The 21,090-nt window shown below is 52.4% G+C and overlaps 5 protein-coding genes across 11 annotated transcripts; 1 reads left to right on the forward strand and 4 right to left on the reverse strand.

Annotated features, from left to right (window-relative positions):
• Window positions 1–114: 114 nt before the first annotated feature.
• On the reverse strand, window positions 115–8,334 carry dok1b (docking protein 1b). 2 transcript variants are annotated; one of them, XM_088396105.1, is made up of 5 exons: window positions 7,639–8,334; window positions 4,014–4,322; window positions 3,799–3,892; window positions 3,538–3,710; window positions 115–3,189 (listed from the first exon to the last, which is right to left on the reverse strand). In XM_088396105.1, exons 2-5 carry the CDS (start codon window positions 4,116–4,118, stop codon window positions 1,900–1,902), a joined length of 1,662 nt encoding a protein of 553 aa, XP_088252231.1. In that variant the 5' UTR covers window positions 4,119–4,322; window positions 7,639–8,334; the 3' UTR covers window positions 115–1,899. The 2 variants fall into 2 exon arrangements, with proteins under 2 accessions (XP_088252231.1, XP_088252224.1); XM_088396098.1 differs by lacking the exon at window positions 7,639–8,334 and adding an exon at window positions 4,899–7,420.
• On the forward strand, window positions 6,307–9,162 carry nagk (N-acetylglucosamine kinase). Of its 2 annotated transcripts, none has more exons than XM_088396283.1 (10): window positions 6,307–6,471; window positions 6,554–6,739; window positions 6,811–6,909; window positions 6,989–7,130; window positions 7,264–7,374; window positions 7,681–7,793; window positions 7,868–7,955; window positions 8,037–8,134; window positions 8,218–8,296; window positions 8,380–9,162. In XM_088396283.1, exons 2-10 carry the CDS (start codon window positions 6,608–6,610, stop codon window positions 8,580–8,582), a joined length of 1,065 nt encoding a protein of 354 aa, XP_088252409.1. In that variant the 5' UTR covers window positions 6,307–6,471; window positions 6,554–6,607; the 3' UTR covers window positions 8,583–9,162. The 2 variants fall into 2 exon arrangements, with proteins under 2 accessions (XP_088252409.1, XP_088252401.1); XM_088396275.1 differs by having other exon boundaries at window positions 6,313–6,471; window positions 6,655–6,739.
• On the reverse strand, window positions 8,955–14,004 carry paip2b (poly(A) binding protein interacting protein 2B). Of its 4 annotated transcripts, none has more exons than XM_088396369.1 (4): window positions 13,859–14,004; window positions 10,627–10,793; window positions 10,361–10,543; window positions 8,955–10,252 (listed from the first exon to the last, which is right to left on the reverse strand). In XM_088396369.1, exons 2-4 carry the CDS (start codon window positions 10,780–10,782, stop codon window positions 10,196–10,198), a joined length of 396 nt encoding a protein of 131 aa, XP_088252495.1. In that variant the 5' UTR covers window positions 10,783–10,793; window positions 13,859–14,004; the 3' UTR covers window positions 8,955–10,195. The 4 variants fall into 4 exon arrangements, with proteins under 4 accessions (XP_088252495.1, XP_088252488.1, XP_088252504.1 ...); XM_088396362.1 differs by lacking the exon at window positions 13,859–14,004 and adding an exon at window positions 12,690–12,889; XM_088396378.1 differs by lacking the exon at window positions 13,859–14,004 and adding an exon at window positions 12,090–12,238.
• A 196-nt stretch (window positions 14,005–14,200) lies between these two features.
• Window positions 14,201–16,738, reverse strand: LOC148403040 (ankyrin repeat domain-containing protein 46). Of its 2 annotated transcripts, none has more exons than XM_088396318.1 (4): window positions 16,574–16,738; window positions 15,941–16,283; window positions 15,451–15,609; window positions 14,201–15,349 (listed from the first exon to the last, which is right to left on the reverse strand). In XM_088396318.1, exons 2-4 carry the CDS (start codon window positions 16,249–16,251, stop codon window positions 15,133–15,135), a joined length of 687 nt encoding a protein of 228 aa, XP_088252444.1. In that variant the 5' UTR covers window positions 16,252–16,283; window positions 16,574–16,738; the 3' UTR covers window positions 14,201–15,132. The 2 variants fall into 2 exon arrangements, with proteins under 2 accessions (XP_088252444.1, XP_088252452.1); XM_088396326.1 differs by lacking the exon at window positions 16,574–16,738 and adding an exon at window positions 16,370–16,511.
• Window positions 16,739–16,977: 239 nt separating this feature from the next.
• On the reverse strand, window positions 16,978–20,001 carry tmem185a (transmembrane protein 185A). The gene is made up of 7 exons (XM_088396295.1): window positions 19,731–20,001; window positions 18,974–19,150; window positions 18,650–18,863; window positions 18,492–18,575; window positions 18,092–18,268; window positions 17,870–17,993; window positions 16,978–17,697 (listed from the first exon to the last, which is right to left on the reverse strand). The coding sequence occupies exons 1-7, from the start codon at window positions 19,766–19,768 to the stop codon at window positions 17,444–17,446; spliced, it is 1,068 nt and encodes a 355-aa protein (XP_088252421.1). The 5' UTR covers window positions 19,769–20,001; the 3' UTR covers window positions 16,978–17,443.
• Window positions 20,002–21,090: the final 1,089 nt, after the last annotated feature.

The following is a 21,090-nucleotide window of genomic DNA, read 5'->3' on the forward strand; positions in this document are numbered from 1 at the left end:
TCTGTACCGGCCCCAGTGAGAAAACCAGACAAATGCCCACCCATGACACAAGGTGAGGCTAACCCTCTGTAGGAGGAGGTGTGTCACGGGATCGGATGGAGCAGGACAACCAAATGCAGCTTGGACCAGGGTTTATTGGAGGAACTCAAAAGACAGACTCGGCAAACTGACATGACTTAACAAAACGATAACACATGCCTGACTGACTAACCGAAGCAGACTTGAAAACGACAGGGACCAAAAAGACATGAAGACAACAATGATCCGACCGGGCGTGAGGGAGGGGCAGACAGGACTTCTATACACGACAGGTAACAAGAGGCAGGTGAGAAGAATCAAACTAATCATGGGCACACAGGAGGGGAGGGGCGAGCACACAGACAGAAACCATGACAACAAACACGTAGTCACTACGTGACGAGACGTGACAAGGTGCAGTGGGAAGCGGACAACTCAAAGTCTAAAAACAAAATAGAATAAAGGTTGGCCTACTTCCTCGGCAGTCACAAAAGTGTCGAAAAGTGATTCCAAGTACCAGACATGCAAACGTTTACCCAAACAAACTTTGTGGGTGGGTTTTCTGTAAAAAAAAAAAAAGAAAAGAAAGAAAGAAGCAAAATGAAATGATTATGACAGAGAGCCAAAACAAAGCAAATGGAACTTGAGAGACCGACGCAATGACGCCGCTGCCGTGCAGTGCTAAAAATACAAGTCGCATGTGCTCATTCCAAAGAGCAGTTAAGTTGAACAAATGGGACGTCGTCAAATGGCCCCAAACGGAACCCTGGGACATGCACAGACTATTTCCTCGCCTCATCGCGTATTTGCATTTGTTCCGTCGGCTTGCCGGACAGTGACCGCTGGAGTAAAGCGCCTTAAAAATGCCACGCGGGCTTCTGCGGAGGCGCTCGCAAAGAAGCTCACCGAGCAATCGAGGACATCGGACAAAGCCGAGAGATGAGCGGGACAGAGAAACAGAGCAGGGAAGGGAACGGTCTGTCCCCGTTTCGCAAACCGACCGCCGCACGCCAGCATCCTTTCTCGTGCGGTGTGGCCTTGCGTATGCGCCGCACAAAGTGTCCATTGTCGTCGGTCCCGCTCGGGCGGAGCCTCCCTCGTCTTTCCGCCTCACGTTCCATCTGCCTTTGTCTGCGCTGGAAACGCGAGACACAAACTGCTCGCGGTTAACTGACGCTGTGGCGACCCGACGAGCCAAACGAAGGAGAAGAAAGTAGGGAAAAAAGAAAGGCGCCGCACTGTGCCTTAAACGGTGCCATGAAGTGCTTGGAAACGCACCTGAGTAACAAAATCAGAGTGTGGCACAGGATGCGGTCAGACTTGCTCAGAAAGTCCCTTGACTAAGAGTAACTGTGATGTTGGTGCCACTCGCTTTTGCAGATATCTTTTATTGCCCGTGAGATTTGCGGACATCTCTGTATGTAAACATCCATTGCGAGTCAAGGCTCTTATGTAGCAGATGCAAGGAGGAAAGAGTGCTGCATCTTGGCGCGCTTTGGGTCAAGTTCCTCGACCCAAACGAGGATTCGTTGCGTGATTCGTGCCAAAGATTTTTCACTGTCTTGGTGCCTTGGATGGAGGAAGGGATAGATGGCAGCTAAGGTGATGTGACTCGCTCACGTGAATGAGAATGTCCTGGGCTGGAGCTGCACCCAATCCAAAGGCGGCGGCAGCGGCGGCGGCGGCGGCGGCAGCGGCGGCGGCGGCGGCGGCAGAAGCGGCTTTCTCACGCATCTGCGTGCGCCTCGCAGCTTGCTCGGTCTCTGACGGATGAGACCGTCCCAACGCTTTTGCCGCCGTTTTTACCCCAACAATGACACAAGTGTGCTTCTGAAAACAAAGTCTTCTTTGGATCACTTACAGACTAACTAAGGCAACTGTTCAAATATTTCCCAAGTTGTCATAGATGGTATCCGGTGAGCCCAGTGCTGACGGTTTGGACTGATTTGACCACGATGTGGAAGGTTTAGAGACGATGCTGTACAGCTCCCTTTCCTTTCCACCCCTAAAGTTGTTGTTGTTGTTGTCGTTGCCACCGCCGCCGCCGCTCACATTGTCATCGGGCTCGCCAAGTTTCCCAGGAGGCGACGGTACGGGCACCTTCCGAGCAAAATTGCACCAGACGGGTTTGGGAGCGGCGACGGGCTTGGGCCATCTTGGAGCCGGCAGGTGTCGCCCTCCACGATTGGCGGCCCAATGTTTGTGGGACTCAAGAGACTTTGCGTGGGCGGGGGTGCTGTAATCCCGCTCCGGTCCCGCAGGGGCCGGCGCTTCCTCCTGCCTCTTCCTTCCTCCTTTGGCGCAACCCTCCGGTTCGTCGTAGATATGCTCCGGAGAAGGAAGGGGGGTGGACAGAACTCCAGGGTTCGACATGTTATCGTTCACGCCGCGTCTCCCGTCCCCATTCAGAAGCAAGACATCCGTCTGACGGCTGAGCTCCAGGCTGATGCGGTCATAGACGTGGGAATAGAGGTCCCGGGCTTTCCTCTGGTCGTCGCCCCCACGAGCTTGGGCCCCGCCCCCGGAGGACTCGTCACCCAGAGGACGCAGGCGACAGGCTGGAACTCGCAGCGCCGACGCGATGCTGTCCACCGGGTCCGAGTAGAGGCCGTCGGCCTTCTGCGGGGGCAGACGGACGGCGTCTGCCGGCTCGGAGTAAAGAGCGGCTCGTCGCTCGGGTGAGGTAGGACAATTTGCCGTCCCCCGGCCTCTGGTAGAGCACGGAAGTGTGTCGGCTCCGCTCGCAGAGCCCAGTAACGCCGGCAGTTCTGGCAAGCTCCTCCCTTTGTGTCTATCGACGGCGCCGCACGCTTGCCCTCTCGCCCCCCCGCCGCCATCTCCTCCCTCCCTTTTCCCAAGCACACCGTCTGCCGAGCCCGGTTTGCTGCCGCCCGAATCGCCGTCGGCCTCCCAGCTGTTACAGCTGCTGCCGCCGCTGTCTCCGCTTGCGGGTGCCGCGGCGCCAGCTGCGTCGCGTACGTGCCGCAGCGAGGGCGGGCACTCTGGCTCAAAGTCGACGGGGCAGCTTAGGGGACGCTCCTCAGCCAGGGCCTTCTGGGACTTGATGGCCCGGTCCACCAGGACGAAGATCTCGTTACCTTGCTTGGTGTCAAAGCTGAAGTTGCCGGGGCCCGAGTCACAGCGGCGCCCGGACTCGAAGGAAAACATCACCTGGAGAAAGAAAAGATCAAGCCAGATGGATTTCAGTTCAGAAGCCTCTGAAGGAAGGTTTTGCACCCTTTTTTTTCTAGTCTGGCTGGCTTTGACTTGCTTTTCGCGTTACTCCTGTAAGCAAATCCCCACCGACGACGAGCTTTCCTTAAGCCGTCTGCTATCCCGTCCGTCTTCTGCGCATACGTAATTGAACCGTCTCGTGTAAGCGACCGCGTGCGTGTCAACAGCACAGCAGCCGCGGCCGCGGAAACACAAGAGGCTCTGACCGCTCAGTCGCTCGCGCAGTCGCTCGCGCAGACGCTCGCGCAGTCGCTCGCTCAGCAACACGCACGGACGCTGACCCACCCGGTCTCGACCGTATCTCCTCAGCAGCTTATACGGCCAGACAAAGATGTCCCTCTTTGTCTTGGGCTCTTTCAAGATCAGGACGTCGCTTTCAGCTTTCAGCCAGAAGTTGCCCGACAGCCCGCAGCGGTCCGAAGCCTCGGTCGGCTGAATGGTCACCCAGAACTGGTTGGCTGCGGACATGTTTTTTGTTTTTTCCTTCACGGTTTACAAACGATTGCTTATGCAAGCGCTTTGGGCTTCTGTCTGTCGCATACTCACCCTCCTCTCTGGAGTAATAGATGAGGTTCTCTGACATCTTCAGGTCTTGAGGTTCCCCGTCATTATTCCTGTTGGCGCCGCCGCCACTTCCACCCTTAGGAGACACAAATTTGGCTTCATGCAAAAGTGCTCCCGGAAGCAGCATACGGAAAGATCTCTCTCCGCTCGTCAAAGTCTTTGAGCCTTTTAAAGCAAAGGCAGGCGCCAAAGGGTACCTGAAACGCAATGTCACACATGGTATTCATCCACTCCTCGGCGGCTTTCTTCTCGGCAGCAAACACGTGGGTCTTGTCGTTGGTCTCCACGCAGAAGGCCGCCATGTTGTCTTTGGGACAGTTCTCCGTCAGCGCCGGCAGGATGGAGATGCACTCGGACAAGCGGATAATCTTCTTGTCGAGCTTTCTGGTCTTCTCGTTTGAATTGCCGCCGGCCGCGCCTCCCGACCCGGCCGCGTCGAAGAACTCCAGGCGCGCGATTCCGTTTTGGCTGGCCGGATAGAGGACGAACCAGTTCTTCTTCCATTTCTGTCGGGCACAACGACATAAGGAGCCACTGTCACATCCTTTCGACGCCACGCTTTGATTTCGTTCTGTTCTGAGATTGGGGAGCCCCTTAAAATGGTGTGCGATCGCAGCGTTGAGCTCAGCAGAAAGCAAATGTCAAGAGTTTCACCTCATTCCTTCTTTCCACAAACAGTAAGCCGTCAAGTTGTACCGTGGCTTTCGTACTACGAACGCGTTCCCGTTGACTTTTTCCACTCTCTATTGTGGGACGGACGGAGCGAGGGCCAAAAATGTTTTTGCTGCTCCATGTCATATGACCCAAAGGAGACGCTCAACATAGACAAAGACCCTCTTTCAATTCCCCGCCAGGCAGGAGATGTGTTCCTAGCCAGAAGCGCGTTAGAAGCAAAGGCACGTATGCGTGCAGACCCAAGTCCGAGCCCCTCGAACGATGAGCGTCCGCGGTATGAAGGTCTAAGGTTGTTAAAAAAAAACAAAAAAAAAACTGTCTTCCTTCCGTACACGGCTCTGTGCCGCTTACACACCAAATGGAGCTCATGACGAGGCTACCACGACGATAAAACAGCAAAAGATTACCTTGCCAAACTTTTGATGCTGCACGTAAAGTTGTCCCTCCTTAGTGTGGGTGTCCATGCCCCCGGCCGGGCTCCAGGGACTCGAGCCTCACCCCCACCCCCCAGCCCCAGGTAATCCCAATTTGACAGCAGGGGAGGGGGGGAAAATCCTCTTGAGTTTGTTGTTCTTTTTCTCCCCCCCCTCACGCACCCCTACATCCCCAACCCAAGCAAGCAACTTCCCCACTCCTTTCACTTCCGCTGCCTAGCTACGAAAGGCTGAGAAGGCTTGCCGTGGGACTAAGCGATGCAAAGCGGCACGGCGCAAACAAGTTAAGGTCCAACAGAACACTGAGCGGTCCTGTTTGGGATCCAAAAAGTCCAAAACTAAAGTTACGCTTCTACTTGATGTGTCTGACGGCTGCGGTGAGAGTGAGCTGTGGGAAAAGTTGGCATCAAGAATCCCAGTCTTCCCTTTAACCTTTCAGTATAAAAGCTCTTCGGTCCTTGACTAATTGACAAGCAGCACCCCCTCACCCCCACCCCGTTCTACGTCGGAATACTATGATTCATCCAATATGACTCATGGAGGTAGTGTATTCTGTTCATTGGAGTTAGCACAGAGTAAATCCAATTCGTGTGAAAATGGACACAAGATCACTTTCTAGTCATTTTTCGCAAGCTAGCTCATTGAAACATTTATGTTTGGCGTTGTGTGCGTCTTTGTTAGACAAAATACGCACCCACCGTCGCTCAGTAAAGGTTGGGAAACGAATAGAATCATGTCTGTCGGATGTTTTATTTTCAAGGTCTGGCGCTTCATATCTGCTTCTTCCTGCTCGCTTGACACGCGCTCGTCTTCCCCTTCTTAGATCTCCTCACTCTTTCGTAACGTCGCTTTCGCTCGCTGTCATGGCACACTTAACACGTTGTCCCTGATACGGTGTCAGAACGACAACGAAGTTCAAGTGATTTTTGTTTTAACATTACTTTCCTAGGATCACGTAAAGCAAAGTTGCAGGGGGACTCGCCCACTTTGGCAAGAGATTTGCGAATGGCTTTTTAATGCGCTGCAGATGCCTCGTGTTGGCTCTCAGCGTTGTCCCTGATTCGAGCCCAAAACCAGCACTATGAACCCTCTTCGTTCATCACGTCGTAGCGGCGGAGGAGGAGGAGGAGGGGGGGGGGGGTCCAATCAGTCGTTCCAATTTTAGTACGGTTTAACAAACTAAAAGAAAATCACTTTAAACTCAAAACAGTGCGATAGTCACACTGATTTGATTTACAGGGGCAAACGCGGGATGCTGCAAGCAAAAAAAAAAGAAAGAAAGATGCAAACATAAAAAAGACAAACACACACACGCAAACGAATAAGAAGGCAAAAGAAAAACGCCAAAAGAAATGCCGCAAACAATGGAAAACCACCCGTTACCCGCCGCCTTCATTTCATTTTGTCGACGGTACAATGCTGCCGTCCACTGGTCGTTTGAGAGCATGGCAAAGTTCTGCCCAGTTCTTTGGAGATCGTCGCAGTCACGCGGACGGAGCGAAGCAGGAAGTGGAGCAATGGCAACCGTGTTCGGCGGCGTAGAAGGGTAAGTTTGAAAAGATAGCGCACAAAATGTTGTATGTTTTTCTGCTCCATCCCGATCGCTAAAGACATCACTTGCGGTGAAGTCACTGCTACGTACGTCCTGGCATTCGGCACGACAGTGTTTAGTCGAAGTTCCAATGTCCAACCAAGAAAGACGCATCCGAAACTTGGTGTGCGCCCGTAGTGGGGGAACCCATTCCAAGGCGGTGCTGGTGGCACAAGATGGACGAATCCTGGCAGAGACTGTGGGGCCCTCCACCAACCACTGGGTGAGCGAGGAGCGAGCGAGCTGGAGTAGTCCTGATGACTTTGGTCTCATCAAACAATTGTGTTTGCGCAGTTGGTGGGGGTGGACAAATGTATCGAAACCATCAATCTCATGGTCCAGAGAGCCAAAGTGGAGGCGGGACTGGAGCCAAACACGCCGCTGCGCATGCTGGTCTGTCAAATGATGGCTGGCAGAACGTGATTGTTATTTGTTGCCTTTTTTCAGCCAACACGTGTGTTTATGTCGACAGGGCATGTCTCTGAGTGGGGGCGAGCAGAAGGAGGCCATCGACAAGCTGATTGCGCACATGAAAGGCCGCTTTCCGAATCTTAGCCAACATTATTTCATCACGACCGACGCCATCGGCGCCATGGCTACCGCGAGTGATCGCGGCAAGTCCAGGCTTAGTAGCACACACCAATCGAAACAGGCTTGATACTTTGCACCCATTAGGTGTGCGTGTGGCATTATCTCTGTCAAGTTGGCTGCTTGAGCAGAGTTCGGGCGTTTGCTTTTTTTCGGCAGGAGGCGTGGTCTTGATCTCGGGCACCGGCTCCAACTGCAAATTGATGAACCCGGACGGGTCCCAGATCGGCTGCGGGGGCTGGGGTCACATGATGGGTGACGAAGGGTCCGGTAAGAAGTTCAACATTCCTGGACCAGAACCGATTTGAAGAAACTCCCCCCCCCCCCCCCCCCTCCAACACTCACATTCACACCGTCATATGCCGGAATCGAACTCACAGTGTCGGCACACAAGACAGGCAAGTCTACACCATCGGCAACTCCCACCGGTCTGAGAACCGTAAAGCTTCGGAACCGGCTCTGAGCTGCGGTCCTGTCAGGAAATGTGTCAGTTGGCAAGCGGCGGTCACCGGAAGAAAAACGGACTGTACTTACCGGTAAGCACAAGTGACGAGCCTCCGAACATGCTCTCCGCAGCTTTCTGGATTGCTCATGTAGCGGTCAAGAGCGTCTTTGACGCAAAAGACAAGCTGGCCACGCCTCCTCATGATGTCACGTATGTGAGAAAAGCCATGGAGGAGTATTTTGCGGTGAGCTTCCGTCCCATTCGGCCCGACGTTTCTTGTGTGCCATGCCAAAGCGGATTCCCAACGGTTCTTTGTAGGTGTCTGACCTCATGGGAATGCTGCCGCACCTCTACACAAACTTCCAGAAGTGCCGCTTTGCCGGATTCTGTCGGAAGCTGGCTGTAGGTGGGCAGTGAGTCGCGCCAGCCGCAAATGATTTCTTTGAAATACGATTGTGAAAGGCAAATATTTGCTTGGGTGTCAAAGGTGCGGAGGCCGGGGATGCCCTGTGTCGATATGTGTTCTCCCAAGCCGGGAGAGTCCTCGCCAAACACGTGCGAGCCGTGCTACCTGCGGCGCAAGAGGTGACGCGCGCACACCCGCCCGATTGCACCGTCATCACTTTCCTCTGTGAGCGCCGCCCTATCTCCCTCCCTCCGTCTTCCAGCCTCTACTGAGCGGCGAGCTCGGCCTGCCCATCCTGTGCGTGGGCTCCGTGTGGAAGAGCTGGGAGCTTCTGAAACCGAGTCAGCTTCCGTCGACTTTGCCCCCTTGCGCAACGCGTACGGCCGGCTCCACAACTCCCCGTTTTGTGCCTCCTCCCTCGCAGGCTTCGTCCAGGTCCTGGATGAGGCGGCGGCGTCACAGGAGCTCAAGGGTCGTTTCCACAGCTACAGCCTTCTGTCGTTGAAGCGGTCCTCGGCCGTCGGCGCCGCCAGCCTCGGAGCTCAGAGTTTGGGCGCACTTCTAAAGATGGACTACGCGGCCAATGTCGACGTCTTCTACCGTCACTCCTGCGAGAACGAGCGCTGAGAGCGTAAGATGCAGAGAACGTTTTGGTCTTTTTGTTCAATAGTTGCGGACTACGTCTTCTTCTCGCGCGTCATCATATTGTGATGCCGACAAACGGCGCAGAGGACTCGCTTAGCCACCCGTCCGTTTTCTGAAGCTGGTCCCACAAATTTGTTACGTTAGCTACAGACGCCGCTTCCTTTTGTATGTCAGCGATGCCACCATCTGCTGGCCACCCAGTTGCATTGCACACACACACACAGGGCACTAAATTCCAAACCCGACGTGTCTCTACCTACTTTGAAGACCATCGGTCAGTTCCCACGCTAAATTGGACAACGCCAACAGACTCCGTTGTGGGTGCTTGTCATGCCTAAGAAAGCTCCCAAGCAGTTTGCCTTGAATATCTTTTATTCATTCTTTGTATTGAAATGAATACTCTGTCTTTGGACCTCTTTAACTCTCACGGCTCGTGTCAACTAACTTGAACAAAAATCAGCCAAAAATGATTTGACGTTGCACAACCCACCTGGCAAACATGAGGAAGTTCCGCTTTGACCCCATGTTCAAATAAACTCAACTTGACGGTGGCAAAGTGAAATGTTTCTACTCATTAACAGTCAAGTTTATTACACAAAAGTAGGACAACAAAAACTACGGAGCTGACGGGGCATTTCCGTGCGACCATTTCCTACGACTCGTGCCAAATCAGGCTCACGAGAGGAACTTCCTCATACGCGCGATTGTGTGTTGGGGGGGGACGGGGACAATCAGCCCAGACGGATATCGCCCACGTGACGGGTCGGAGCGGACCCCAAACACCTCCGTCCTCTAAACAGGATGAGAAGGACAAAACCAAAGTGGGGAAGAGGCCATTTGAAAATCCCATGCGAGTATGGACACTTGTTGGGATGCCGGACGAATAAGAAAGAATGTCAGCCGCCGGTTCCCTGCGATCACGCCCGAGCGTTTGGATCGGTCTTTGTAGCGCCTTGCAAAATTGGCAGGCTCTGTGACATCGCGGGCATCAACGGGTCGCGGGGCCTTTGATAGACGGGCAGAGTGGCCCACCGCGCCCTCCGAAATTTGGGCTAAGGAAACCTTTAACCGCTTTGATGTCCAATTTGACCAAACACAAAATATATGCGAGGTCATTTTTCAAGTTTATTGTTACACTCGGTTCAAGTTGTTGAGTCTGCCGTCAATCGCTCGGTAGCTGCCGCAATTCCCGCGGGGGAGGGATTGGGGGCGATGGGGGGGGGGGGGGGGTCTGTGGGCGCGCGCCCTCTCTGCCGTGTATTGGGAAGTGTGGCCGCGCGGAGGCGCCCGTCGTAGGGCCGGACATGTGTCGAGACCCCGCTCCAAAGTGTCGCTCGGTTCGCAAGAAACAAGAAATAAAAAGAAAGGGAACAAAACTAAGAAATAATCCCCCCACCCCCCGACTGGGCCTAATCACACAGTGGGTGTGTGTGCATATGTGTGTGTGTGTGTGTGTGTGTGTGTGTGTGTGTGTGTGTGTGTGCGTGCGTGCGTGCGTGAGAATCAGTGTGCTGACTCATGGCCGCCAGAGTCTCTTGAGAATGCGTGAGGACTGGTGCACATGCGTGTAGGCTCCATAGGGGTGAGGGGGACTTCTAGTATTTCTTCCCAGGGACAAACTCCTTGGCTTCGGGGTTCAACATGCTCTTCCTCTGCACAAAAGAAGGGGAGGGAGAGAGTGAGCGCTGCAGGCAGGCTGGTAGGTAGGTAGGTAGGCAGGCAGGCAGGCAGGCAGGCCTTGCTTGCACCAATCTTCTCACCGCCACTTCCTCCAGACTGTTGTGGTGTTCGCTGACAGACAGGCCGTTGAGCTGCTGCTGCAGTTGCTCCACCCCTTGATTGTTGAGATCACGTGACGGGATGAACCAGTGCTGGTCCTCTTCCTCCAGCATCTCCTGGAAGCAGCGGTCCAGGAACTCTTGCTCCAGCAGCTCTTCTTCCACCTGCAGGAAGGGGGAAAGCATGACGGCGGCGAAAGCCAAACCAGTAACGCTGCCAAAACACAACTTATACACTAGATCCACACCTGTCTGTTATACTCCTCCTCATTCTCCATCCACATGTATTCGGCAAAGGGGTTGGCGTCGTTGGTGTCGCCCGCATGTCCGTTAGCCACCGGCTCTTTGCCCTCCTTCCCTGGCGCGCCTCCCCCCGGTGTCTTGGCCACCTCGGGACCACTCATCTCAGCCGGCTCTGCGTGGGATGAATGACAATGGAGGTCATAAGAAGGACGTGAGGGATGGACATTTGACAACGCGACCGTGCTCTACCCTACGGCTATAGCATCCGAGGCTTCATGACAAGTTATGTAACACGGACGGACGGACGGACGTCGCCGTGGCGTCGAGCCTGCTAGCATCTGCACGCAGCTAACGGGCTAAGGCAGGTGCCTGGCCGAGTCGACCTGCAAAGTTACTCGAGGGATTGCACAGCGAGAAGAGTAGGGGAGGGGCGGGCTGGCGAGCGGGCTGCTAACTGGTTAGCTGCATGCAAATAGACGCTGAGCTGACTGAGCCGAGCTGCACGGCGCTGTCAACGAGCAGGCCTAAAGACGGCCGCCATCCCGTCAACAACAAAAGGCCGGCTCGAAACCAGAGCACGCAGCTGCTCCAACACGCACGGCGCAACCCACACAATCTCAATTTGAGCACCTCCAAACAATCAAAGTCCAAGCTCGATCGCTGTGTGCGGCAAACAAAAGACGAGTGCTGCGCTACGCGTTAGCACGATGCTAACAGCATGGCAGCATCTCCGAGCCAGATCAACAAAAACAAGGCAGCGTTCCAGGTTTGCAGTGGCTTTGCACGGGACGAAGGCAAAAACCGCATCGCCTTGACGTTCTGCGGCCCCAGGGTTACCTGGCATCGTGTACTCCGAGTGTGACGTGACCCAAACGTCGGTTCTGTCGCTCGCCGATTGTTAAGGGTTGCTTCCGTCGGAATTTCAGTGCAGCAACGCAATGGTGCGCGAGTTAGCTAAATCTTGTTAGCCGCCGCCTTGCTAGCGCAAGCGAACTGGGATGCTCACGTGATCTCTATCGAGTTGACGTGTTTCGCGAAAACCGTTATTCGCACTGCTTTTGGAAGTTTCGGGGCGGGGGGGAAACTATTCCCCCTCAAATTGCTATCGCTATATTCTGATGGTTTTGATCGGTGCCCATGTTTTTTGTTACCTAACTGGTTTCAGTCTTGCCACGAATCAAACTAGCGACAAATACAGATTTAAAAAATACGGCCTCGGGAAGGGGCATTGAATGCAGCATGTGAACAAACACGCCGCCCACCCGCCCGCCCTTGGTCGTGCTGCGTTCAAATGCAAGTCGGAATTGCAGCTTTTCTCTGTGAGAACGCAACAGGAACGCATTTCTAAAACATCGGGTCTAACGTAAGTCCTTGTAGTTGTTGTTACAAAGTTTGGAAAATAACAGTTTATATGGAGATTAAAGTAGAGCAGTTCAGAAGAAGGATGGATGTACATAGCTGTACCTACTTAAATGTGTCAAAGCCGAAACACGTTTACGCGTGCGACGTAAACTGAATCCTTCCCGTGATGCCTACATTTGTCGTTGATGGCTGTCATAGTGCGGTAATCTGTGTCTTGATGTAATCTGCAGGCGTTTCATGTTCGTGATGTAGATTGACGATCGTTTTTCTTCAAACGGCCGTTTGGTCACTTGACGGCTCGGTTGTGACGCCACGGGCAGCCAATATTCCGAGGTAGCGGGAACGCGACATTACTCACACCAAAACCAAATGTCTGCGTGGCTTCGTCAATCTTCGAGTGTAACCAAATAAAGCAGCTACCAGTGAACTATATTTTGTTTGACTCCGGCCTAAGCACGACAGCAGACGTAACAAACTGTGTGCGATTACGGGACATTTATGTGCTGCCACATGTTGGAGTCCCGTGGAATTGTCCCTAAAACGTTTTTCCATGCGGTCGTAGGAGGGAAGTTGTTATTCTACTTTTCGAAGGGCGAAATTCTCTCTTTCGACTGTCTGTGGCAGAGTTCTGGCTGACTGGTTGGCTGGCTGGCTGGCTGGCTTGGCTGGCTGGCTGGCTTCTCACTGGCAGACAACACAGACTCACCCAACAACTTGAGGTGTAAACGGGGCGAATCCGCTGGAGCAAACGATCGTCTCTGCTGCCTGCCAGATGTCACGCTGTGTTAACGTTCAACTTTTTTTCCTCCCATCAACAAACACGTGTCTTTTCTGACACTTTTGGGACGTGAAAGCAAGCAAGCAAGCAAGCAAGCGAAATCCACTCACTGCAGCATTCAGGGGAGACGAGCCCTGTGCCGTGTTAAGTTTAGCCAACTGGAGGTTTCGCCCATTGGTCGAAAGGGACGCCCATCAGCTCTTCGGCGCAATGCAATTGGCCATACGGCCCACATGCCCGCCCCCATTCACCGAAGTAAACAAAAAGTATCCCATGCTATAGTTCTGTATTAATCAATGTGGCTTGTTAATATTTGACAAAGTCAACGTTTACGTGGCAGCTGTTGCACCTACTTAACATTTTAGTGTTGGTAATCAACATATAAAAGAAAAATACCCCTGGCATGGAGAATCCAGCAAAAATAGACAATATTTGCTCGGCGTTTCAAACAAGTGGTTTGCAGTTGTACTGTTATGGGTTTGACTCCCAGAGCGGTGGCCATATTTGCCACCCGAGTGAAGGTGGCCATACTTACTAGGAGAGGAGGAGGGGGGGGTAACGGTATAGATAACCCACGGTACATCCCTTCACTGGTTTCTTTTACATCAAACAAACTATTTGAGGTGCATTACCTGACACGTTTCGGCGGTTTCTTCCGCCTTGCGGATTGTTCACCCACTAATAGGGAACGTGAGCTGGGATTAGACCGTCGTGAGACAAGTTAGTTGTACCCTACTGTTCATGTGTCGTCGCAATAAAAATTCCGCCTTGCGGAAGAAACCGCCGAAACATGTCAGGTAATACACCTAAAATAATTTGTTTGATATAAAAGAAACCAGTGAAGTGATTAAAAAAGGAAAAACAAGATGAACTTAGTACAACTACCACGGTACATCCCTCGGTATTTGCGCCATGGTTTCAGGACACCTTTTTTGTGTTTACAAAGTAAAGAACTTTTTTTCGATCAAAAATAGTGCGTCATTTTGTTTTTCAGCAACCTTTTTCTAAATCTGGGATTCATTTAAGTAATAATGATTTTGACACGCTTCTAAAGCCTAACCCTAATTCGAAACCTTAACTTTAACTTGGTAGCCTACTTTGAAGCTGGAACCCAGGGGTGGGCAATTCCGGTCCTCGAGGGCCGGCCGGTGCTGTCCTGCATGTTTTCTAGGTAGGTCTCCCTGCTGCAACACAGCTGATTCAAATGATCAGGATTGTTATCCAGCTTCTGCAGACCTTGCTAATTATCGGACCATTTGAATCAGGTGTGTTGCAACAGGGTGACATAGAAATCATGCAGGACACCGGCCGGCCCTCCGGGGGCCCTCGAGGACCGGAATTGCCCACTCCTGCTGTAACCCTAGTTTAAAACCCAACGCTGAACCCTATCACTTCTACAGAACCCAAACCCTAGTTTGCAATTCATACGGATACATTGGGAGGTTTCTGGAATCTGCGTTTATTTACTTTTAACAGAACACAAGTAGCTTAATTATGTTGGAGGACAATGTGTGATTTTACCAATTCATATCAGACCATCCATATGGAGAATACAGTTGAAGAGAGCATTTCATACAAAGCATTTCACGACAAATAAATTGGGTCAGAAGAGAAAGGAGAAAATTGTCAAAACATATCACCGATGATCAACCATGTGTTTCTCACAAGTGAACAAAAAGGACGCCACGGAGAGCATACGTCCAAAGCCGCTGAGCTGCCTGCTCCCAAAATCTGCCTTTCCATCACAAAAACTTGTCATTTGGTGTGTGTGAACAGAGATGGTTTTAAAACGTAGCATACGTACGTATAAATGTATTAATCCAATGTCATACGCAAAAGACAAATAGCCGACTGTTACCAATCACTCAGTGCGTCCAAATTGCCCTTTTATTTATATTTGCCAATTGTTCACGAGGCCAGTTCACGAACATTGACGTTGTTTTAAATACTGCAAGATTAAAAACACAGCGAGCCAGCGGGCGGGACCGAAGAACAAGTTGCATACTGGTGTGTGTGTGTGTGTGTGTGTGTGAGTGGGGGGGTCATCTCTAAGAACACAAGCAAGGTTTCTCTGTCACCGAGACACACAAAAGTCATCAACTTTGCTGGCTTGAATGACATTCTCATGAATTAATACAGTGGGGAGGGAGTTAAAAAAAAATAAAAGTACATAACACAAGCAACGTGCCGCTTGGGACGAGCGCATCATTTCTTCAAAGCGGCCGCGGTTACCTTCAGTGAAAGACGACAAAGACTTTGATTTGATCGGCGCAGAGGTCAGTAACGCTGCGTCATCTAATTTTTCGATGAAGTGTGGGTCGCTTTTCACAACTTAACCTCTTGACGTTAAGAAGAAAAAAAAACAAGCCGCTCAGTGCACGAGCTCCAGCTGGCCGGCAGAGAAGGGCAGCACGCCGCTGACGTAGTAGGCGATGCCGAGGGAGAGCAGGGCGATGACCAGCAACAGCAGCAGGACCCTCCAGAAGCCCAGGTCCTCCACAAACTCCTGCCAGGTGGTGCGGAAGCTGGACAGCACGCCCTCGCTGCGTTGCAGGCTGGGGTTGAGCAGCGAGTGGCTCTCCATGGCGCTGGAGGCACACGGCACAAGGGGGACGCACGCACGCACGCACGCACGCACGCAAAAATCTATTCAGCGGCTGAGCACCAAGCGTCCGGCCCGAGCACATACCTCTCGCTGTCGGCCATCTGCATGCTCTCCAGTTTGGAGTGAGCTCCTCGGTTAAAACCTTTCACCTCCTGCTCCTCCAGTCCCTCCAGCAGACGGATGGCGTCCTTGTTGACGCCGCGTCTCTTGGCCAGCACCAGCGGCGTGGAGCCGTTGTGATTGCTACGGCGGGCGAGAGAGAGCGAGTCGCGGCGTCAACAACGACGGTACCTCGACTTAAGCGGCGAGGTCCATCCGGGACGCACTCGAGTCAAAGGTACCCTTTGAAATGAATTGGCTTTGGGCCGAAATGTTACATTTTGGGAGGGCTTTGAATGACGAACGGAGCTTTGGGTTTACGGCGCCATAAACACGCTTACCCAAGCGGACGGAGTCAGAGCTCCATCTCGCAGGCGGCAGCGTTCAATCTGCAAAACTCAGGCCGGTCTGGTTCCGTTCACTAAATGTGTGCTCACGAGTCATGATTTGCCGGCAAACAGATTGCATCGCTTACCAAATATCAATCTTCAGCCCATTGGACACCAGGAACTGAATGGTATCGACGTGCCCGCACAGGTGCAGCGCCGTATTCCCCTGGTAGTCGGTCGCCAACAAATCGGCGCCAAACTTGTGCAGCAGGCGACATATGTCCACGTTGCCCCGCGCCGCAGCTAAGTGCAAGCCGGTGCGACCCCGGTTGTCGCGGATGTTGGGGTCGCAGCCGGTCTCCAGGAGCCTCTTGGCGAAGGCCAAGGCGCCGTCGATGCAGGACTGCAGCAGAGGCACGTTGGTCTGCGACGAGTCGTTGATGAAGACATAGGACATGTCCGAGTGGCTGTCCGAAAATTCCAGCGTACCTGCATCGGGAAGGACAACGTCACTTTCCGAGGATTCCGAACATTTGACGTGCGGGCCATTCGCCGTGCGGGTCATTCGCCCTCACCCGGTCGCACAACGTTACTGAAGGCAGAAACGAAGCATCCATGGAAAGAAGCTTACTTATAGCTTGAGCTAACATCAGCAGCCTGCGATACTACCGGTCCGGCCAGATCGACATGAGCTCACGCGCGACTCGACAATCAACGCACGGGAAGATGACATGGAGATGATTCCTCGTTTCCTAGGAGCTGTACGACGACGGACGTACCTGCTTGAGACGTCGCAGAAGAGCCGCGAAAATGCTGTTAGCTACCGAGAAGCGCTGTTGAAGCTGCTACCGTCTTCTTCTTCGGAGTCATTTGCTACCATCTAGCGGTCGGGAGTGTAACTAGCATCCGCCTTTTGCGCAGTTACGTCGTATTTCTTTCGACGCTTTTATCGGATTCACGCTCTCTCGCAGCCAGTCAGCCAGTCAGCCAGCCAGCCAGCCAGTCAGCCAGCCAGGCAGCCAGCCAGCCAGCCAGCCAGCCAGCCGGACCGACGTCAAGCACAGTTACCGTAAGTCGACGTACGTCCTCCACATTTGCATCCAAAGCATTACAAGTTGACAGTGATCAGACCATCAAGAACGACTCCAGCAATGCTCGTTTCTATTGATCATCTGAAAGCTGATTGGTTGCTCTGGTCCCTGATGAGACATATTCATTTATTTACAATCAACAGGAAGAAGGGAAAAAAAAGGGACGGGACCTATCTCGGAGAAAAAAAAAAGACAGGAACTCTCTCAACTATTAAGTGCATTTTCCATCAAAGATTTTGGAAACCCTCTTGTTGCCAGATGTCTGACTGACATCAACTCTTTCTTCTCTTTGCTAGCGGCGAATGTGAAATAAACAGAACGGGAGTGTTGGCTCCGGAGCGCAAGCAAAGGGAACGACGAGGGAGGGGCCAACTTTCAAAGTCCTCGTCGCAAAGTTCGCGTCTGTCCGCTGGTCCCAGCGCAGAGGCGACGCGGCGTTCATTGTGGAGCCTGGAATCCTCATCGCCTTGCTCTGAACACGACGCGGCAGGGTCACACTCGGTTCGCGTCGAGCGGCGGCTAGACCCCCGGCTCGACCTGCGGCGGCGTCCGCGCCCGTTAGTCGGGCGTGTCGATGCAGAGTTTGGGCGGCGGCGCAAAGTATTTGCCGGGACTCTGCGTGATCACCACGCCCGTTTTTTTGCGGAACACAGGGGCGATCTTGGGCGGCGGCTCAGGGATGGGCGGGTCCTCTGCGGCCTCGGGGTCGTCGCCGCCGCGCCGGAGGTCGTAAGAGACGTTGCCGTACTCTCTCAGGAAAGGGAGGAGCTCCAGCAAAAAATGGCAGAAGTCCTTGCGGATGCCAAACCACCCTAGAAGAGAAAATGAGCGGCGCCGTTGGATAATTGCCATTTTTCAAAAGCAAGACAAAGTGAGGTCACATGGAGTGTGTGTGGCAAATGCACAAAATAATTGATGAGGATGCACTTGTCTTCGACCCGCTTTGGTCCAGAACGTGTCACAAATTGCTAGGAGTCTACTCACAGTGGTTTGCGCCTTTCTGGCCGAAGGCGGTGACCATGAGCGTGAGCAGCGAGAGCCACAGCGGCACGAAGACGCACACGTAGCTCAGGCCGTTGTGGCCGTCCAGCTTGTGCACCAGCAGGATCTACGCCAGGCCAGAAGAAGGCGGCAAAGGTCAGCGACCTGACCTGGCGGCGGCAAAGGTCAGCCACCAGCCCGGCCACTCGCCTCCCTCGCGCTCACCTCGAAGGTGAGCAGCGGAACCACGATGGTCATCCAGCTGACGGCCATGGTGATGTGAGTCCGCCGCTGCTCGGCGATGATGTCGATGGAGCGGAGGAAGAGCACCGACCAGATGATGTAGTAGAGGACCACCAGGCATAGGAAGGACATGAGGATCCACAGCGGCACGCACACCACCTGCACGCAGAGCGGACCTGTGACTCACTCGGCTCCCTAACCCAAACCCAAGTCGCTCGTCTGGAACGCATTTTTTTTATTTTTTTGCAAACGGGGTCGGTCGTGATGTGAAGAAAACAAGAGCAAAAACCGCAGCCGTTCTGAAGCGCCTCTTCACCGCTGTCTGTCGCAGCGGGAAGTCAGTCGTATTTCGGCTCTCGACAAAATGTTCCTTGGCCCTCACCAGCCAAGGCCAGTTGATGATCCTGTCCAGCCTGAGAGCGATGAAGATGAACTGGAGAATATTCACCGAACAGAACACCTCCAGCTAGGGGGAGAGGAGATGGTTACTTTTGCCCCCGTCCGCCCAATGGTTGCTTAAGTAGGCAAGGCGCATCTCACCTCCAGGGAGCGGTCGTGCCTGAAGCCCCAGACGCACGCCGCCACCGAGACGGGCGACACGAAGAAGAGCGGCATGAAGACCAGCAACCAAAAGTAGTTGCCGCTTCCCCTGGCCACACGGTCGCACACCAACACCTCGAACATGAGCAAGAGGACGTGAAGCCCCACGGCGATCAGCATGGCCTTGAACTCCACGCAGGTCTCACCTTCAGCCCTGGCAGAGAGGGAAAACGCGCCCCGCTCACATGACTTGAGTCCCGCAACATTTCGAATGAAATAAAAAAACAACCTCTGGATTTTCGCCAAGATCACCGACAGCCATACCTGTACTGAGGGTTGCGCGCCCACACTCCGGTGCCCACTGACGCCCCGATGATGACCAGCAGCTTCCACAGCCATATTGGCGTGAACACTGCCCAGTAGCTCCACTGGATAACCCCATCCAGCCTCAAGGACAGCAACACGGAGAAAAGCAGCAGGCACGAGTAGATCAGGAACTTGCTGTGTGTGTGGGGGGTAGGGTTAAGGTGGGACAGAGAGACGGAAGTTCACGTGGGTCACGCCGAATTGTCAGAGTGCGAGAGCAAGAATTGAATTGAATTCAACAGACTCGAAAGTGATCATATACAAGGAACGGCCAGCAACCCGAAAGAACCGCCACTGGACTATGGCGTCTCAAGGCAGGACCGCCGCTAATATGAGGACGTCAATGCAATTAATGAATGACGACCGAAGCTGTTAATAAAGAAATCCTCGTCAAGAACAGATCGGCACATTATTTGTAGGCTTTATTGCGTGACTTGCCCTTCAAATGTTGTTAGTCACCTGAATGTTATTAAGTCACTTAAATGTTGTACAGCTGCTGAGATCAACCGGAGTCAAATTCCTTGTTTGGTGCAAACGTGGCCAATAAAGCGGATTCTGATTCTAAAAGCGGTTGCGACGTTTAAAGTCAACGGTAGCACCGTAGGGACCCACACTTTCCCATTTTAAACTCTGGAGCCAAACAAGATCCATATTTGTTCAATTCCTCACACATAGTGTGATGACATTCAGCTAAATTCGCGGACGTTCATTATACCTGGGATTAAAATCTTGAAAGAGTCCCCGTAAATTCATGGCGCAGAAGGAATCGTCGCGCGCGTCCTTTATTTCATCGTTTCCGTTTCTTTGGGATTTGATCTGGTTTTTGGCGTTCAAAAGAAATTCCGCGCTAGCAGGCTAGCTTGTTTTGGTTTTTGCCCTAAACCTTCCATCGGAAATGACGTCATGACACCGAGGGAGGCTTCTTCCGCTCACAAGCGACCAAAGGAGAGAAAAAAGCAACGGATTTTTTTTGCTTGATTTCTCTGCCGTCTTTGTTTGTTTTTAATTTTCTTCGTTTAACAAACAAACAAACAAACAAACAAACAAACAAACAAACAAACAAACAAACAGGTCAATTGTACTACTTACTACACAGCGATTAGTTGGAGTTCTTTTGCTTGTGAAATGTTGACTGAAACTGAACAAAACCCATCTCGGAAATGTTATTCGTGGGTGTCTTTCACAACTGAAAATCACTATTGAGCCTGAATTGCTTCTCATCCGCTAGCAGTGAGTCTCAAAAGTGTACCGTGGCTCACAGTTGCATTTCACGTTTTTAGCACAATGGACTTCAGCTTTAATAAAAGTCCATTTTTTATTCAGCCGCAATCGAGCTGTTACGTCCAATACGTTGGAAATGAATGGGAGTTTAAGATCAGTGGATGTTTGAGAATAACTGTCCATTATTTATTTATTTATTTATTTTGTATACGTGAAGCCCTTTGAGACTTGTTTGTGATTTAGGGCTATATAAATAAACTTGACTTGAATGATTGAAGCCTTCTTTTCTTTCTGTTCAAATTGTGCATAACGTTTCAGTATCTTCAAATGATATTTAATTGCACTTCTTACAAGCAAACTTCCGATTTGTGGCTTTCACATTGGCCAACCATGCTGTAGTTCAATGTAGGTCAAGATGGTGGTACTCTAAAAGTCTAGATTGGCTTTTTTCCCTCAATGGTTAGCTGGTGTAAAAAGTTGAAATGTATACAGTATATAGCATTTTCAACAGCGCTTCTGCTGCTCAGGGTCACTTGCTGGAGCTCACCCGCCCCAGTTCAGCCCAGCTGACAGCGAGCAGATGACACCCCGACACCCTGAACTGGTCGCACGTATCGGGACGAACAAGCAACCGGCGTCACTGAGCGGGAAGCGATCTCACGCCGCCCTGCCTGCACGCATGGTCAGGCGCGCGTTGGCCGAAACCATCAGTGACTCTATGGACGAGTGCCGAGTTAAAAGTGATTGAATTCAATGAAAAAGCCTTGCGCAGAAGTATTCCTTGGATGCAAATGCAATCTAAAAGTTACAAGCAGTTGTCGCACAATTTTGTACCGTGATGGTATCAGGAGTCG

This window comes from Syngnathus floridae, chromosome 1 (genome assembly GCF_059516105.1).
Source record: "Syngnathus floridae isolate MCC-2025c chromosome 1, RoL_Sflo_1.0, whole genome shotgun sequence".
Lineage (NCBI taxonomy): Eukaryota > Metazoa > Chordata > Actinopteri > Syngnathiformes > Syngnathidae > Syngnathus > Syngnathus floridae.